Source organism: Brassica napus, chromosome C7 (genome assembly GCF_020379485.1).
Source record: "Brassica napus cultivar Da-Ae chromosome C7, Da-Ae, whole genome shotgun sequence".
Taxonomy (NCBI): Eukaryota; Viridiplantae; Streptophyta; class Magnoliopsida; order Brassicales; family Brassicaceae; genus Brassica; species Brassica napus.
Genome location: NC_063450.1, coordinates 38,004,035 through 38,024,215, shown reverse-complemented (window position 1 = coordinate 38,024,215; position 20,181 = coordinate 38,004,035). Strand labels below are relative to the sequence as shown.

Sequence of the window (20,181 nt, the reverse complement as noted above, 5' to 3'; positions counted from 1 at the left end):
TTACTATTACTTGTTGTTATATGCTGAAAATCCATTTCTGTTCAGTTTTGTATGTTACTAAGCTTGGAAACCAGCTTTATCAATATTTTGTGATGAATTTAAACAAGTAAAAATTAATAAATAATGTAAAACATTAAAGAGGAAGAAGATTCGGGTGATAATGTGTGCATGGCTGCACATGGTATGAAACATGTGACTCTTATGACAAACCACAATTATTTTATCTTGTTGCAGTAGTTTGGGAGATTACAAATTTATTGCGAATTTATTATTTAAAAACTAAGAAAAATAACAAAATGAACTTACAAAAAAATCTTAAAGAAAGTTTTTTTTGTTCTTGTTTTTTTTACAACAATCTATAACTTTCACTGTACTATAAATCATTTTCAATCTGACAAGTATGTGGTGGTACAATGATACAGAGAGACAACGAAGTGAAAATGTAAATAAGAAACTCAGTTTACAGATTCTTCATTGTTATTAGTATTGTCTCCTCCAGATTCAGTTTTGGCTCTGCTTCTAAGCTCTTCAAATGCTTTCATGCTTTCTGCATCAAAGCCTCCAGCAAACTGCATCCATACATCATAGAAAAAACATTTAGACATCTATTCATATGATTCTTAAGTTCTTGTTTGATTCTAGTGTTTCTTTTATTACCTGATGTACTCTAAAAGCAAAACGAACACCTTGGAGAAGCAAGAACTCTCTGTTAGGGTCTTTATCAGATCCACTGATTGAATCAAGCTCATAAGCTACTCGTTTCATGTACTTCCTCGCCAGCTGGACCGATGAAAGCTTGATCTGTGTGACAAAAGAAACATGACATTTTTCAAGACTCAAACATGTATTATGTAATAGAAGATACAGAAAGAACAAACTAAAACACCTTTCCAACAACGCCAGAATCAGACAACCAATCAACTGGAATGCCAAACTCTTTGTATCGTGAAACCGCCATGTCTCTTGTACGTAAAAGCGCGTATACACTTTGCTCAACCCTGTGAAGCATAGCAGAAACCAAACGTTTAGTAAAAATCAAGATTTGGTGTGATTTGATACTCCTTTCTTTGCCTTTGAGGTTGATATTAACTTACTTCTCAAGCAATTTGTACATCTTCTTCAACGCAGGTTCACAAGGAAGATTCGGATCATCGACAAAGGAAGTAACTTGCTTCTCAAGTTTCATGAGATCTTGATACTCAAAAGCTGCTTCTCTTAACGCATCAGCTTTGCCTTCTGGCCAGTCAAAGTGTTTAAGAACCGCTCTCTCATCAGCCAAGAAGGAGAGCTCTTCATCTAGCCAGCTAACGAAAGCCAAGAGATCTTCTACGTCGGTGAATGAAGCAGCTCTAACTTCAGTTGCTAACGACTGAACAAAGTCGCCTTGTGTTTCCACATCCGCTTTCACCTGTAATCAAATTTTTCAAAACTTCAGTTGTTATATTGAATCTATTGAGTTAAAAAAAAAAGTGAGTGAACTTACTGCTAAGAGGAACGTTGATCGATTCTCTATTTCACCAATCATATTGCTCCTCGCTTCAGATGAGCTACCAGTTCCTGGAGAGATCAGAGAAGGTGAACCATCTTTCTTCGCTTCACGTTTCATCAACGACTGATAAAACTCAACAAGCTCAGGAGCTCTGTGAACTTTGCTCCCGCTTCCCGCTCCTCTTCCAAGTGCTCCAGGAGGAGGTGGTGGCGGCGGAGGCCCACCAACGCCACCACCAGGTGGAGGAGGGGGAGGTGGTGGACCACCACCAGGCAAAGGAGGTCTAGGGGAAGGCACATTAGTACTTTTACCACCTCCAGCTGATCTAGGAGGCGGGCGAGGCACCCTAGGAGGACGTTTCTCAATATCCACAAGCTTCATTTTCGCCACGGCTTGCGCGTTTTCGCTGGCTTTACCATCGTTGCCGTCGCTAGACTGATCACTTGCGGTAACCGTCCTGGTCAAGGAGGGAACTGAAACTGGTTTCTCCTTGAGCTGAGCTAGTTTAGGAGGCAAAGCCACATTGCCTCCAAACCTCTCAGCCCTCGCTTGATCTGCTTTATGCTTAATATGCTTCTCCCTCTCAACCGCAAGCTTATGCCTATCTTTATACGCAGGATACTTCTCGTCCAGAACATTATCAACCGACTTAGACATCACTTGAAACGACGCCGAAACGTTATTCAAAGGCTCACCCGGTGAAGCTTGTTGCTGCGTTCTGATTCTCGGAAGATTCGGAGTTTCAGGTGTACCGGGACTTTCTTGATCCACTTTACCAAACGTCGTTATAGCTACTGATTCACCAGCGTTTCTAATCATCAGAGACTCCAAAGGACCTCTCTGTTTATTCATACTCACGCTAAGTCTCCCAGGCGATCCACCATAGAATGACCTCGAAGGAGACGACTGAACGCTTGAATCATCTTTACTTTTACCGCCCCACCTCTTAAGCTTCTGAATCAGACCCGGTTTCTTGCTCAAGCTACTAAACCTACTCGTGGAACTATCCATCGACGCGTTGTCGAAATCGTCGCTTCCGGGAGACGAAGGCTGGGAGAAGTTGCTCTCTACATCGGTGTCTCCTTGGCCACGTTCTGAGCCAGCGTACTCTAGCATCAACCGTTTGGCCTTGGCTTGAGACTTGGGGCTTAGGTTCTTGCTTAAGTCGCGAGCAGAAATTTTACCAGCTGGTGTCTGGTAGTTTCTTAGCTCATAACGTAAACATGCATTGACCCAACGGAGGTAAACCAGTTCCTCAACTTCACTGAACCTGCTCAGCTGAAGCCCTTCCACTTGTTTTAGCAAGTCTTCATTGTTATGCTTCAAGTTGTTAACCTCTTCTCTTACTTTCGCCACTTTATCACTCTACAAAGAGACAAGAAACATTAATCTACAGACAGAAACAAACTTTGATGCAAGACTTATTACCTTCAAACTATCGACTAGACGGATTATTCGGTGGCATAGGCTAGGCTAGGCTAGGCCTATGTGTTAACTAAATATTCATTTTTAACATTTATATAAGATATTTTAATTATAAAATTATTGTTATCAATTATCAAAATTAGATATATATATATTTGTAGATTTATACTAACATTATTGTTTAATTTAAAAGATTTAGACTATTTTAGATCAATTTTAACCGATTTAGAATAATTTAAATCGGTTTAAGTTGTTTAAATCGGATTTTAAAAAAAATTGATTCAGATAGGACTGAGTTGCCGCTTAAACAGATTTTTAGAACCATGATTACACTTACCTCAGTCATGTTTGAAAGAGCTGAGATTCTTGCTTCTGCTGAATCAAGTTTAATGGTTAACTCTCTCTTCTCATGTTGAAGCTCTTTGTTCTTCCTCTTGAGTTCCATCACTTCCACTTCCATCTCCTGAACAGCTTTCAGCTTCCTCTCAACCTCACTGTCCTTATTCATCGCTTCTTCCTCTTTCATCTGAAGACTAGAGACATGCTGCTTAAGCAAAAGCAGCTGTCCTTTCGTCTGGTTAGCGTCGAGCTGTATCTGCCTCTGCAACTCCTTGATCTTGTTTCTCGCAGCTTCAAGCTCTTTCCTCACAACACCGTTCTGCGAGATCTCTTCTTGAAGCTTCTTCCTCTCCGCTTGGAGAGAGTTGATAGTGATGTTCAGCATATCGATCTCAACGGTCTTGATCTTGAGCTGTCTTTGCAACTCGACGATGTCAGATTCTTGCTCTTTGAGTCCGTAGTACTCGAGCAGCTCTCCTTCGAGCTTCACTTCTCTTTCTTCTAGCTCTTTGACTAGCTGTCTCAGCCTCTCCAGCTCGCTGTCGTTGTAGGCCATCTCGCTCTCGTATTTCCTCTCTTTCTCTGCTTTCTCCAAGCTGTTGTCATCGCTAGGTAATGGATACTCGATCTCACCGGATAAAAGATTTTCAATATCAGCATCTAAATAGTCTGAGAAGCTTTCACGAGTCTGATTGATCACGCTGTTGATCAGTTTCACCTCTTCTTCTTCCTCCTCTTCCACCTGAAAATCATTATCCATCAAGAACATGACAACAACAAACAACAAAAAGAAAACTGTTGGTAAGTACACTTACACTCTTATCATTGTGATCGTTGTTGGGAGACACGGCCTGTTCTGTATTGCCTCCTTTGCCATTTTCTTAGAGCAAACAAAAACAAAGAACAAAGTCAGAATCTATAAATGCAATCAAATGGAGAATCTCGTGTGCTTGTTACCTGATGGTTTGCTCGGTTTGGAAGGTTTACGGTTGAGCTGCTTAACAGCAACAGCTGCAACAGAAGCAGCAACAACAAACCCTACCCGCACAATCATATATTAACACCTTGAATTGTGAATAAACTCTCTTCTCCGTCTCATCTACAGATCTTCTCCAAAGATACACTACGAGTAATAACTTAATCCATAGTTCCTCCAAGAAAAACTTTTAGTCCCAATCCAGTTCATGAACCTTGTAACATATTTGTTCCAGTAAGAGAAACTCTCAGATACTGACAAAACTTTAAACAACTATGTCCACCCAAAGAAAAAAGAAGACACTTATCATCAAGAAAAAAAATTCAATCTTATCAGCTTTATGGACCTCTCATGCATCAAAGGCCAAAATCATCAATAAAGAATAGTGGCTGTTATTTAGCTCAAGACAGATGAGGAAATAGACATGTTTGGTTAATAAATGGACCATGACCAAGAAGCAAAGTACTTGTGTGAATCTAAGCAGACGTAAGAAAAAACACACTCAATAATTGCCTGAAAAAATTATCCTTTTTGTCTCTTTTGTCAAACCACTTTACAAAACTAGACGGTGAACTAAACACAAAAGAATATGACATTTACTATCCTTGAAGACCAATCTACTCAATATAAAGATTAGTTATCTCAAATTGGTCTAGAAACAAAAAGAAAACGTTTTCTTAGAGATTATGTTGTGAATTTATGGGACCAGTACCAAGTAGAGGTGCGTTGATACGCTACGTAGCAGTAACCAATCACAAGAAAACAGAGAGGTTGAGGTTTAACTTTAAAAATGGCCTTTTAATTATCTTCACTCAAAAACCAGTTTCTTCTCACAGCCATAGATTCTTTTCACATGTTTATTGCCCTTTTAGCCTTATCTAAGTAAACAAAACTCTTGTATGAGTGACTGGGAAGAGATAATAGAAGAAAGAATCTTACATGATAGGGTGTGGAAACTCATAGTAGATAGACCTTCCAGTAGATTCTGATTCTATTTTTTTTTTTTTTACCAATCTGCATAAAACAGTTAAAGATTAGGAAGAAAATAACCACTATTTTGATTCAGACATTTGCCAGTGAGGATTAGGACAAGTGGAGAGAATGGAATTGTACATGTACCAAATATCTGTTATATTGTATGGCAGAGGAATTTTCTGGTGTCAACAGCTCACCAAAGACAAGAACAGTTTTAATTTTTTTTGTGCAAAAATTTGGAATTCATCAAAAGAGTTGGGAAACTTTCTTTTCTAAAACAGAAGACGTAACTCTTAACTATGTATGACCCAGTACTCGTCTGACTGTAACTATGAAAGTCAAACCCTATACTAAACTGAATGTCTAGAGGAGGAAGGAGTGGATTCAATCAGACAAAACTCAAAAAGATTCGATTTTTAAGCAAACCCAGGTGCGTGATATGGAAGATGAAAGTCTTGAGAAGCTTACCAGGTTTCAGATTAGGGAAGGAAGACAAAGAAGAAGAAGAAGAATAGATCTGTCCCTTTGGTTGCTGATAATGTCGACTGGTGGGCTTTTGATAGTTGACAATGTCGTGAAGATTCCATTCCATTTAACGGTTTATGTTCTGTAAATCGCTCTTCAAATTTTGAATTTTGGGAGACATTTTGTGAGTGGGAATAGTATCAAAATGGATTCTGTAGTGTGATTATTCTCAACTTTATTACTCTTTTGAAACCAAAGATTGGTTTGTTTCAAATTTTAAAACCAGGACTGAATTACAATACAATTGAGCTTTCCAGTTAATCAAATCGGAGCCGGGTAACAAAACTGGAGGAACCATAAATGTTGAAACAATAAGACATCAATGAAAAACAAAAACAATAGCAGATGAAGTAATAAGCTTATATCCTCTTTATATACCTCTCTCTCAGGATAAAAATTAATGTTAGTATCTTCCCCCGATAACGTTATGCCTGCCTCTGCCAAAGCTAAAATGAAAAATCAGAAAAGAAACTTACTTACTTTAAGGTAAATTCAATAGAAACAAATTAACAAGTGGTAACAAACTACTAAACCGAAGTAGACATGTATGGATTGCTTAATACCTTGTATGTACTCGAAGTCAGGATCTGCAGAAGTAGCATTCATTACCTCTCTAATAAAAATGTTTGAACGAACTAGCCATCTAGCATACTCTCGTCTAGTACACAACTCATCTGCCAGTTCTTCCTCTTCAGTTATCTGAACAACTTAACTGCAAGTTACATGTTCATGATCAGAGTTGGACAGCTAAGGCTCAACTCATATAGCATATGATCTGAGGCTCATGCTTAAAAGCATGGTTTCTGCTGCATCTTGTGTGTCGCGTGGGCGGTTTTTGGAGTCAGTTGTACCGCCTACGCTTGACCGTAACTCGTGCTTCCTTGTGCGCAGTGTTGGTATGGCGGAGCTTTTGTCTCCGAGTCGAGATAGTTAGGTTGGTTGGTCGAGGTCCTCCTCCAGCGGAGCTCCGGGGCGTAAGCCAGGCGCTTCCGTCGATGCCTGCTCGGAGCCACTTCGGTGAGTTCTCGACTGATTTTCCAGGTTATTCTCTTGCTTCCGCAAGAAGCGCTTTGAAGAGGGGTTTACATTGTTGTTTTACTTGATCTTACTATCTATTAATCTCAAGTCCTCTTTGTTTGAGGCTTGGAATTAATCTTTATGTATCCTAGTGGTTTTTTAATTTTTTTGCGATCACTAGGATCAGACGAGCTCTCTGCAGATTGTGGTTCAATTAAGTTTGTAACCAAACTTTCATTTCTTCAATGATATTTACCATTTAGCAAAAAAAAAAAAAAAAAAAAAAAAAAAAAAAAGTTATCGTATGAGAGAGTAAGAGTAAGTTCATCGAAACAAACCTTTAGTTTCATCAAAGCTGCTAATGATTCTTTCACTCTCTTCATTATCATTGTGATCCAAACCCACACATAAACAATGCAATGGATTGCGCCTAAAAACATAACCTAAACCCTGTCAACGAACACACAAAACCAGAGTAGAGAATAGAAAAAAAAACTGACCTTTCCTGGAAATTGAGAAGTAGTAGCTAAGAGAACAGCAAGTGAAGATCCAACACCAGTGACTACAAACATTCCGCAACTCTAAACCCCGACAAAACAAAACAAAAGAAGATTGAAATCAATTGCAAACACGAAACTAGAAAGAACCACTTTATGAGGAAAGATACAAACTTTGTTTACATTTCCAGTGAGGAAGAAGAGATCCATGAGGCAACGACTTGAACGAGTGATGGGAGGTTAAAAAACGATGTCGTACGAGTAAATGAGCCAACTTCGGGAAGGTGAAGGGGTGGATACTTTGGTGACTTTGTAATCGAGAATGAGCAAATTTCTCTTCGTCAGTAACGTCAATTAGTGGATGCTTCAGTTTGGAAGAAGCAACCAGAGAAGATGGGGAAGAGATGCTTGCTGCTGTGATAGTGAGTGATACCTCTGATTTGCGCGGAAGGTTTTGGTTTGAGTTTTTTTTCCCGGTGTAGTTTTAACCATCTCTCTCGGTTGAATCATCTATCATTTAACACAAACATGTAGATTGGCGGTTTACCCATTTTGGTTTAAATTCAGGTTTAGTTTGGGTTAGATTCGGCTTGGTTTGATTTATTTGGATTTAAGAAAAATTTAACCAAAATCAATTTGGTATAGTTTGTATTCGTTTTAATTCAGATTTAGTTCAGTTTGGTTTGTATTTGGTTTGGTTATAGTTTAGTTTCGTTTGCGTTCAGTTCAAGGTAGTTTGTTTCTTTTTTGTTTGTTTAGTTAAATCAAGTTGATCTTTTAGTTTTGTTTTAAATCGGTTACAAAAATATAATTTTTAAAACAAATCATCACACTAAATTATTTTTTTTATTCGTATTTAAACGTAAATCTAAACATCTGATAAAAATATAGAATATAATCTAATAATTTTATATTATTATCTTCAAACAGACATAAATATAATAGATAGTTTTCGGTTTTGATGTTAGAGCATAACATTCATATTCTTTTATTTTATTTTGGTTGTCTTTTTCTATTCATTTATAAGAAAAATATACAAATTTATGTTTAGTTGTTTAGGTTAAATATCTTAAATTTTAATATTATTAGTATATTTAGTTTTTCTTTGTTAGCGTATATTTAGTTAATCTAATTAAAAAACACTTTGGTTTTTTTGGTTCAGTTTGGTTTAAAACCAAAGCAACATAACCATTTGATTTAATAAAATCTTTAACGGATAAATCGCATAAAAAACTTTAAAAGTGACTTCTAGTGACACTTTAAACCTTCAAAGTGACACTTGTATCACAAAAATTTTCAATCTGGTTTATTTGTTCATCAAGTAAAAAACTAACATGTTGTACATGTAAATGTGATGATGTGTTGGGTTTTTTGAAAAATTAATTATTTAATTAATAAATTAAATAAAAATCAGAAAATTAAATAAAAATCAGATAACTAAATACAAATTTGGAAAATAAAACAAAATTCAGAGAATTAAATAAAATTTCAAAAATATATTAGATAAAATTAAAATACATAAAATCAAATAAAATAAATAAGATTAAATTAAAATACAGAAAATTAAATAAAAAATCTGAAAATTAAAGGAAAAATCACAAAATTCATAAAAAATCAAAATAGTTTTTTTTTTAATTACATTATTAATTTTTAAAAGAAAACAAACATATCATCGTGACAATAATAGTTTCAAACATATCACTGATGACAATGGTGGTTTTTCACAGAACTATTAACAATGACACTTTTGACATATCTCTAAGATAGTTTCCGACATCATCGTTAAAATGACGGTTAGCAATAACAATGTTTTCGACAACCATAATTTAAAACGGTATCTACAATTTAAAAAAAACTTGACATATCTACTGTTTTAAATGATGGTTGTCGAAAACACTGTTATTAACATATCTACCATCATTTTTAGTGATGAAGTCGGAAATTATCATTAGAGATATGTCAAAAACGTCATTGTTAATGGTTATGTGAAACCACCATCATCAACAGTGATATGTTTTAAATTGTTATTGTCAACGATGATATGTTTGTTTTCTTTTAAAAAATAATCTTGTATATTAAAAAAAAAACATAATTTGAATTTTGAATTTTTTTAATTTTGTGACTTTTTTCTTTAACTTTTGTTTAATTTTCTGAATTTTTATTTAATTTTTTGTATTTTAATTTAATTTAGTTTATTTTTACAATTTTATTTAATTTTCTGAATTTTTGTTTTATTTTCTGATTTTTTAATTTTTTTTGAATTTTATTTAGCCTTCGCATTTTTTATTTAAGTTTCTGGTTTTTATTTTATTTTATTAATTAGTTTTTTTTTTTTGAAAAAATGACCAACACATCATCACTTTTACTCTTGCACAAATTTTTTATTTGATGAAAAAGTAAACCAGGCTGAATGGTTGTTATGATATAAATGTCACTTTGAAAGTTTAAAGTGACAGTAGAATAACTCGAAAGTTTAAAGTACAAGTAGATCTCATTTTCAAAAAAAAAATATGCGATTTTTCGGATCTTTGACCAAATGGTATATACATATATTTTTGTTTGATTTGGGTTACTTTGGGTTTAGTTTGATTTGATTTGGCTTGTTTTTTTTGCCTACCCCTAAATTTATCATGCTATTTGCATTTAGTTCATTTATTACCCATCTTGAATCTCACACTACTCGATACAAAAAGATTTTGGTGCTCTGTTTTACTATCTGTGTAGTTAATTTATCAACTAATCTCTTTCATTCTGAACGCCTTAATTTGTATCTGATCTTATTTGTACCGGGTGCTCGTGGCCTGGTTATAAAGGGTTCACAGTTGTAGATTTTGCCACCTAAAATTCAAATCTTGGCCGTTGTTGATTAAAGTGGGGTGAAAAAGACGGTTCTCCTGGATGCTTTCGGCGGGATCCCCGTTTCAGCTCCGATGGACGGTCATTAGACGCTAGTCGAGTCTCTTTCGACGACATCCAGATACCAAAGTCATAAAAAAAAAGATATTCGAATGAATCTCGTAAAATTCTATTTTAGATCGTGAATACATTTGAATTTAATCCGATTCAGAACAAATACCAAAAAAGATCAACAAGTTAAAAATGAATTTAATAAAAGGAATTAGTTCTATCGAATATTTGAAACCTAAATAAAATAACTCAATATTTAATTTATATTTATTCTGAATATGATATATAAGAGTAATTAAACTCACAATATTACTAGTCAAATTTGAAATGAGTATGAATCCAAAATAAATCTTATACAAAATTATAAAATATCCCTGAAACAAAACCTATTGTAACCAAATCAAGCTTTACAATATACAAGAGGCTGAATCCAAAAACTCAAATATCAGAAAAAAAAAGATATGAATAAGAATCTGCACGCCTAGGCCTATAAGAAAGGATAATCTTTGTCAATAATAAAGACATTAAATTCAATGGCTACCTTGGTCTATGTGCTTCCTGGAGTATTATTTTCCTTATTAGCCTTCTTCTTTTTTCATAATGATATATCAAAAGAAAAGGTTAATACGTGTATAATAACATGCATGGGTTATGGGAACAAATGCCACATTTACTTTCCTGTGTGACAGAGACAACAACATATAACCAAATGTCTTTCTCGTTACAGACCCTCGATTTCTTTTTATTTATTTCTTTCTTGTAACGCTTGGAGGCTGGAGCTATAATGAGAAACCCATTGACTCCCAACGACCTCTCGCTCTCTCGTCAATAAATAATCATCCCATAAGACAAAGAACCCCAGAGATAAACCACCAAACTTTTTACACAGCTAATCACATAGCTCTTTGGTTTACCTCATTCCTCTGTTTTTCCACAATGTCTTGGATTCACTCTGTTCTCTTCCTATTTCTTGTTTTCCGGTGGTGCATCGCCGGAGAATCATCGTCGCCGGAGGTAACTGATGACGGAGCTCCGATGGAGATATCAGAAAGGGAAGCTCTTTACTCAACGATTCAAGGGTTTGTTGGTGATTCTTGGAATGGCTCTGATCTTTATCCTGACCCTTGTGGTTGGACTCCTATTCAGGTTTTGTTTCATTACAACAACCATTCAGTCTTCGATTCATGCTTAAATCCATGTGTGTGTTTTTTTATTTTGTTGTTGTAGCCAAAATAAAAAGAATTTGTTTTTGTCCAAGGAGTTCTTGATTTTTTTGTGAAGATCTTGAAAATAATTTGTTGTGTAGTTGTCTGAATAATTGTTATGTTCAAAATGTCTGTCCACTTTGAAAATTCCATAACCAGTAAGTGAAACTTTAAAGCTTGAATGCATCAAAGTGCATATCTATTTCCATATAAGATCTACTTTCCGTTTCTTTAAATGTTTTACAATATGGTTGGCTTCAATTATATATGTGCAGTGCACATTGATTGACCCCACCACCCAAATTTTTTGTTATATTCTTTCAATAATTTGAAACAATTCTCTTTGGATTTTCAGGGTGTTTCTTGTGATCTCTATGATGACTTGTGGTATGTCACGGAGCTAACCCTAGGTCTTGTTCATGAAAACTCGCTTGCTTGCGCCGCAAGTTTGGAGATAAAGCCACAGCTATTCAAGCTCAAGCACTTGAAATCTCTCTCGTTCGTCAAATGTTTCACCTCTTCCTTAACAATATCCAAAGAAGATTGGATAAGCTTGGGAAGCAACTTAGAATCTCTCGAGTTTAGATCCAATCCCGGTTTGATTGGTGAACTTCCTGAAACATTTGGAAGTCTCACAAACCTAAAGTCTTTGGTGGTTCTTGAAAATGGGTTCAATGGGAAGTTACCGACCAGGCTTTGCAATCTATCGAGCTTAAAACGGTTGGTTCTTGCGGGAAACTTGTTCACCGGAACGATTCCAGATTGTTTCAATGGGTTTAAAAATCTATTGATCTTGGATTTGAGTAGAAACTCCTTCTCAGGGACATTGCCTTCAACTATTGGAGAGATGGTTTCGTTGCTTAAGCTTGACCTAAGCAATAACCAACTAGAAGGGAAGTTACCACAAGGAATTGGGTTTTTGAAGAATCTGACACTTTTGGATGTGAGGAACAACAGAATCTCTGGTGGGTTTTCTCAAAACGTTGAAAAGATTCGTTCCTTAACAGATCTGGTTTTATCAGGAAACCCAATGGATATTGATGACATGATGGGGAAGTGGGAGAATATGGGCAGCTTGGTGGTTTTGGATCTATCTAAGATGGGTTTAAGAGGTGACATTCCTTATGGTTTAACCAAGTTGAAAAGATTGAGGTTTCTTGGTCTGAACGACAACGAGTTAACCGGTACAGTCCCATCAAAAGAGTTGGAGACTTTGCCTTATCTTGGTGCTCTGTACATCCACGGAAACAATCTAACGGGAGAGCTTAGATTCTCAACAAAGTTCTATGAGAAGATGGGGACAAGATTTAAGGCTTCTAAGAATCCGAATCTTTGTCAGTACGATATCGTGTCAGAATCTCGTAGCTACGTGCCTCCACTTGGTCTTAAGCCTTGCAGCAAGATGAAGAAAACAGAGGGTGATTTGGTAATTCTACAAACGTTGAGAAACCTTAAGAAAGAGGATTCAAGTTCATCAATGTCTTTGATGATTACAAGACGTGTGTTGTCAAATGGGTTGACGTGGGATTTGCTTTTGGAGCTTTCTCTTATTGTATTATTGATATAAATATGTTTTTGTTTGTTCGATGCTTTTGTAGTATCGATGTGTTGGTTGATAGATTTTGATGTCAGTTAATTAAGAAAATCAAATCCTTTTGGATGTAACAAGAAGTCTGGTTTCTTCTGTGTCTTGATATAAAACACGCTGTGTAATGTGTATGTGTTGTAATGTACTTGTTAATGTATGTATGGTAATTATTTTTTTATAAACTAAAAAGGTTTGTAATTTTCACTTTCTCAAGTAACCACTAACCACAGCACAAGCTCTTCAGCCACGAATCATCATCAGTTGAGAGATAAATCGTACATCTCTATACGTCCAAACTATGTGAATATATTAAGGTTTCCTATGTATAAAACGATTTGTTGTGACCATAACTGTTAAATGCTTTTAAGTGAAGATGCAAAGCATTTAAGCATATGTATCCAAATATAGCTAACTTTGGTGTCTTAGAAGTCAGAACTCTGTCACTGGTTGCAAACAGACAATACAAACCAAACCAAACAAAGCCTTGTATTGCCTGGAATTTTCTGATCTTCTTCGCTGAGAGAATTTAATGACTATTTGTAAAAAAATAAATTATGAAATTAAAAAGTAGATACTGTCAATTAAAGATGAGACAGTTAGGGTTTTTAGTATAAACTGAAAAACTTCTTTTACTTTTTAACTTTTGTTTAGGTTTGCAGTAAGCTTTTTACGATCATTTATAGCTCTCTTTTTCTTCTTACGTCTGTCTCATAACTCCATAAGTTATTATTTGTTCATAGGTGGCGGCTAACGTACTTTTAGTTACTATAACCCATAAAGAAAAATTAATTGTTTGGTTGTTTAAAGTTTTGAAAAGATTTTATGACATTAAAGCTATACACAGAGTGGCGTTTGAACGGATATGTAAAGTGTAGAAAATGTTTATGAATCTTCGTTAAAACATTTTTTTTTTAAATATGGTGCATTTGCTAGTAGATTGCATACCTAACCCGCTGTACACATTATTCTCTCTGATCCTAAATATAAGATGTTTAGATAGAAACACACATATTACAAAAATTATTTTTTGTCTAAAAAATATCATTAAAACTATAAATTAATGATATTCAACCAATTACAAAATAGACTATTAAAATATGATTGGATACATAATTTTTACTAAAATTATAAAAATTACATAAAAAAATAAAAACATCTTATATATTGGAACATCAAAATTTTATAAAACATTCTATTTTTAGAAACAAGGAGAGTATTTATTTTTATGACTTTGAAACATTTGTCAAATGTATCTTGTATTTTCTTACTAGTACAGTATTTAATACTTATCTGAACCAAAATACTTTTATACTTCAATCAAATCCAAGTAGGTGCATTTCTTTACAACCACACATTGATCCAATATGTGTTATTGGAAACGGGAACTAAAATCAATGATGATATTTTAATTAATGACTCTTGCAAGATACAACGAGCCGTACGGGTAAATAGTAAAGTTAGTAATGAATTTCGTTTCTTTTCACAAACTTTAAAATCATCCTCTGGCAACCTGGCGACGAGTTTAATGTTCATGACCTCTTTGCTTTTGTATTCTACATGCATATTATATTAATTTACTTACTGAACTCCGTACAAGTTTTGAAATAATGAATCGTGTTGATTTGATTGATTTTGTTAGTTGAAGATTGGAATTGCTATTTATTTTTTTAAAAGAAAAATGTCATTTGTACAAAAAAAAATGTCATATCCTTGAAACATGTTTAGTGGCTTGTGACTAGCTCATATCACTCACATATAAGCAGACTTGGATATTTTTAATCCGCTCCCCACCGCACCGCAGTTAATAATAACAAAAATATTTATATATACTGTATATCTATACATTTTTATAACTGTTAAAACCGTACCGCTTGTCACGCACCGTTCAATCCGCTGTTATCATTCGGAGCCAAAAGTTTGAAAAGGCTATTAACCAATGATGCCATTTTTCTATTAATAAGTGATCAGCATTTCAAAACAATTCCAGTATTTACGGTATAGGGGATTCTCATATTTTCTGTTAAGTGATTGTCATATTTTTCTATTAAGTGATTATCATATTTTTCAGAAAATAAAGAAATGTAATGGTTAGATGATGTAAATTTGTTTTAAAACTATATTTTTATCAACATTTTAATATAAAAGGGTGCCAACTGTGTATTTTATCTATAACTTTTGAAATTATTATGAAAAATGGTTGTTAGTTCTTTTTGTAAGTCTCACAAGAGATATTTTACTAAGTAAACGAGTTTATATGTTAGTATTTTTTTTAGGTTTTAAAAAATTCCGTTAAACCTTGTTATAAATAAATATGTGTTAGAATAAGTAGTAATACACGACACAAAAATCGACATTCAAAAAAAATATTATCAGATAGGGATTCAAGTATCTCATATACCCAAATATTTGAAGCGAATTTGATCAGATAATAGTTTGAATTCTGGATCATATGTCCATCTCTAATACATACTTAATTACTTAGTCCAAACGAACAATGCCATATTAATAAAAAAAATTAAATATGAAATTATAAATATTTGTTATTTATTAGTACACTATAATATATATCTTAGACATAATTAAAATCGATTTGCGAATTTTATTTGTTTTTTTCTTCCAAATATTGCTGTTTACTTTTGAGTTTATTCTCAAAAGAAAGTTGAAGTTTTTAAAATAGATCAAGAAAATGTTATAAGCTTTTGTGGACTATGTAACTTGTAGACTTGTTTATCTTTTTGGCTAAATTATATACCAGTGACCACATCAGTTGCCACATCATCTAATTTTACTAACGTAAATGCTATGTAAGCTAATTTTACTAGTGAGAATGCCACGTGTACAATCTGTTTTTTGAAAAAAATCAAAATATACGTTTTATAAAATATTTTTTTAGAAAATGTACAATTTGTAAATTTTTATATTTAGTAAAATTTACAAAATTAATTAAATAATAAATTTTAATCTAATATGAGAGATATATTCGTAAATCTTATATAATAAATTTACATCATAAATTCTTTAAATACAATGTTTGGGTACCCGTTGGTTTCATGTCAGGTTTTTTGAATTTCGTTCTATTTTGGAACACGTCCTATGATCCATACTGGTATTTTTGTAAGTATTGATCAGGATCGGATATAACACATCGGGTTTTGATCGGTTTTGTATCACATACTAGAGTGTTCGGGTCGGTTTTGTATCACATACTAAAACACATAAAGTAACCGTATATCGTTTGAATTTTAGTTATACTGGATCGGTTCGGATAACCCTAAAAGAAAACATAAAAAATATATACTTATAAAGCAACACTAGCATTGAATTTGAATCATTAAAACACATATACATAAGTCTTATAAGGATTGTATTGTGATAGGATCGACAAATTTACGAATATATCTCTTATTATAAGATTAAAATTTTATTATTTAATTAATTTAGGTTAATTTTACCAAATAATAAAATTTTATAAAATTTTACATTTTCTAAAAAATAAAATTTATAAAAATGACTATTTTGGTTTTTTCAAAGAAACATTTATGTACATGTGGCATCCTCAAAATTAGCTGATGTAGTATTCACGTCAGCAAAATTAGATGACATGGCAGCTGATGAGGCGATTGGTGTATGATTTCACCAAAAAAATAAACAATATATTTGAAAGTTCAGGTATATTTTTGCACAGTAACATAAATTGAGTATAAATTAAACATATAGTGATATGTTGGATATGAAATGTACGTTTTTCCATCTTAGTGTTGGACACTAACTATTTAACTTTGAAAGGTTTCTACGTGAAGTTGAGAATTTGATCCATAGAGAATTGCAAAATATATATTCAGATTCAACAAGTAACTAGGTGTTTTCGTACCATGTGCATTAATAAATTTTTAAATTTATATTATATTTAAAGAATTTTTTATTAATATTGTAGATTTTATTATTTTCTTACCAAAATTTTAAAATAAATTTGATTTAATTAAAAATAAAATTAAGATAAAAATAATTTGTTATTTTAAATTATATTTAAAAATAGATATATATCTATATATTTAAATTATAATCTTAGATATATATCATTAAATATATTAAATCAATTTGTATAAAATTAATAAAAAATATAATAAAAAAATAAAAATTGTATAATTATCAAAAATTAAAAAATAATAAGTATTTACTAAATCTCTATAATATTCTAATTCAGTTCATCATTGATATTTTAATCATTACTATAGAAGGTAAAATTACTATAGATTAAAATTACTATTATTTCAAATTATCATTTTAGTATATGTTATTTTAATTACTATTATTTCAAATTATCATTTTCACCATAAAAATTATATTTTAAGTCCAAAGTCTAAGAAAACAAGAAAAACGTGAAAGATTGATGAATTATGGTGAAAATAGCCATGACGGCCATGAAAGAGTTCAGGAAAAAGTAAATAACCTAGAGGAAGATGATGAAGAAATTAAAACTTTGCGACTCATTAAAAAACAAAAGAAAAAATGACTAAAACGCACAACTTAGGCATCGAACTCTGGGCAATGGGACTTAAGTCAATTTCTGAAACCACTAGACCATGGTAATCTAATAATTATTGTTTTGAAAACTATTAAATATATACAAATATATTCTAAATTAAGAAATCTGGGCTATGAGACTCAATTAGTCTCCGATTTTTAGTTAACTCGCTAGGTCCAACCCGACCGCCAATTCACGCGTAGTGTAATTTCGAACATGGGTCTAAACTATCTTTCATGAATGATCGATATCAACTAAATATTATATATTCAAATTGTATGTCTAATTAAAATAATATAATATTATATAAAATAAATCATACATATAAATTAGAATTAGAATATTAAAAATTTATAATATATTTATTTTTAGATATAAAAGTAACTAATGATATTACGATTAAAATTTTATAGTTTTTTTTTTAAATATGGAAATTTTTAAAAATTTTATTAATTTTTTTTATAATTATAAAAATAGAATGAAATAATATTTCGAAATTGTTAATGTTATATTTGAATATATTTATTTTAATAATAATGCATGAATCATTATCATATTCTAAAAATTTAACCAAAAATATAAATCAATATTAAATGTATTGTATGAGTTATTATCACATTCTAAAATATTTACTAAAATATAAATTATTATTAAATGTAATTGTTCATGGCGTATTAGCCATAAGCCTTGTCATAAATTTTACTTGACATGTCAATTTTTTTTTTTGAAAATGATCGTAGGGCGAAGCGCTTATCAAATCATATATATCCGTCGTTGTGGACAAAAAATAATCCAACCTATTGGGCTTTATTTAAAATAACCCGTTTAGTGTCGGCCCATTTACAATTACGGCACCGCCGTCAGGTTTTACCGCTACCCTGATATATCTTCTCCGACGTTACAACAAATAATTTCGAAAGCTTCTGCCTTTCAAGTTCGTCCTATCAGAAAAGATCAAATTTTGATGATGATGAATTTAAAAGGAAAATGCTTGTGATGGTTTAGTGATATGATCTTTGGTTAAAGGTAACTGCTAATCCATGGGACTTGACCCGTGTACCAGGAGGTTCATCAGGAGGCTCAGAAGCAGCAAGAAAATGTATGGTGTCATTTTGTCTCTCACATTCTTTGTTTAAAATACATCGAACAAAAGTTTTGAGCAGTGAGATCGATCTCCCTAACCATTGTTTTCACAGGTCTCTATTCAGTGGGGATCTACAAATATTTTTGACTGAGAGCAAATTTATTTAATATATAAATTATTTTTTATAAATTTTATATTATCTAATAATATTAAAATTAAATGATAATATCAAAATTAAATAACTATTATTAAAAATTATTTGATAATTAAATTATATTCTAAAAACAACAACTCAATAAAAAGTGTAAGAAACTAGAAAAATATAAAAAGTGGTTTAAAAAAATATTTATTCTTCATTTTTTGAACACTTTTACAATTTATAGAAAAATATGCAAAATGTTGTAAGAGAATACAACAAATATGTTAAAATCAATAAATTAGATGCAATTATTATTACAGAGTTAATTGGAAAGTAGTTTTTAGACAGAAAAATAAATAAATTAAAAATAAAATAAGTGTGCAACAAAGAAAGGGAATGAGACTAGAGTAAAATGGCAACTATACTTTTCTAGAATAGAATAGAAATATAGAGTACTTAAATCGTGCCATTGTTTAAGAGATGAAATTAGAAGGTTATTTTCTATTTTAAATAATAAACTAGATTCTGACCAGCCCTTCCATATATTTTTTTCATATTTTTTTAAAAAAATTAATTTTATATTTGTGTTTTTCTCTGTAATCATTTTGTGTTTTTCTCTGTAATCATTTTGTGCAAACTATTTTTTAAAAATTATTAGTAAGATGTTTTGATAATTGTATTGAATTTGTGATGTTTCATAATTATACATACTTGTGTTATAGCCATTTCACACATTAAGTTTATACTTTATTCCTAAACAGTTATTAATTTTTATTTTTTAAAATAACAAAGTATAGTTATATTTTTGACCCGTTTTTTTAAAATGCGGATTTATTTCTGAAAAAGATCAAATTTATATTTTTGACTATTTATTTACATTTAAATGTTACAAAGAAAGCATTATAAATGTGCAGATTATAATATGTTTAACGTTTTAATACAAATAATTTTGATGATGAAATATGTAATCATGTTTAAATAAAATCATGATATTGTTGCATTTATTGGCATTTTGAATTATTAATGTAATTAAATATTCGTACTCGAAAAATCAATGTGGAATCTACCCGTAAGTCTGGGTTCCGAATCCCATTAAATTCGACATATATTCAAAAATATTGATTTATTGTATTTATCTAAATTTTGCTAAATTAAATTTATAATATATTTTAATATCTTTTGCGATATTTTCATATTTGATCTGAATCCACGATAAAAATGGTAAATCTAGTGATCTCCATATAATCCAACTCAGATTTTGGATTAAATTATAAAATTTCTATTTAAACACTCCATAAAATCCCGTTAAAAACACATAAAATTGGCATTGACTTGTAATGGTTGACCCGAAAAAACCTAGATAAATCTAATGATCTTTTATTTTGTTTTAATTTAAATTTAATTTCATGATAATTATTATTTAATTTATTTATAGGCAAAATCGTAATTTTGTAGATAGATTAGTCAAGTAATTTTTATTTCATGAAACT

The 20,181-nt window shown here is 31.9% G+C and overlaps 2 protein-coding genes and 1 long non-coding RNA gene across 3 annotated transcripts; 1 reads left to right on the top strand and 2 right to left on the bottom strand.

The window, feature by feature from the left end:
- Nucleotides 1-297: 297 nt before the first annotated feature.
- Nucleotides 298-4,822, bottom strand: LOC106410120 (protein CHUP1, chloroplastic-like). Its single transcript, XM_013850611.3, has 8 exons — nt 4,211-4,822; nt 4,069-4,133; nt 3,252-3,995; nt 1,484-2,854; nt 1,095-1,408; nt 887-998; nt 658-801; nt 298-569 (listed from the first exon to the last, which is right to left on the bottom strand). Exons 1-8 carry the CDS (start codon nt 4,305-4,307, stop codon nt 456-458), a joined length of 2,961 nt encoding a protein of 986 aa, XP_013706065.2. The 5' UTR covers nt 4,308-4,822; the 3' UTR covers nt 298-455.
- Nucleotides 4,823-5,667: 845 nt separating this feature from the next.
- LOC111207399 lies at nt 5,668-8,639 on the bottom strand. Its single transcript, XR_002659609.2, has 5 exons — nt 7,427-8,639; nt 7,247-7,327; nt 7,085-7,176; nt 6,293-6,728; nt 5,668-6,175 (listed from the first exon to the last, which is right to left on the bottom strand). It is a non-coding gene; the product is annotated as an uncharacterized LOC111207399 (long non-coding RNA).
- A 2,249-nt stretch (nt 8,640-10,888) lies between these two features.
- Nucleotides 10,889-13,143, top strand: LOC111213303 (piriformospora indica-insensitive protein 2-like). Its single transcript, XM_048763546.1, has 2 exons — nt 10,889-11,296; nt 11,711-13,143. Exons 1-2 carry the CDS (start codon nt 11,087-11,089, stop codon nt 12,920-12,922), a joined length of 1,422 nt encoding a protein of 473 aa, XP_048619503.1. The 5' UTR covers nt 10,889-11,086; the 3' UTR covers nt 12,923-13,143.
- Nucleotides 13,144-20,181: the final 7,038 nt, after the last annotated feature.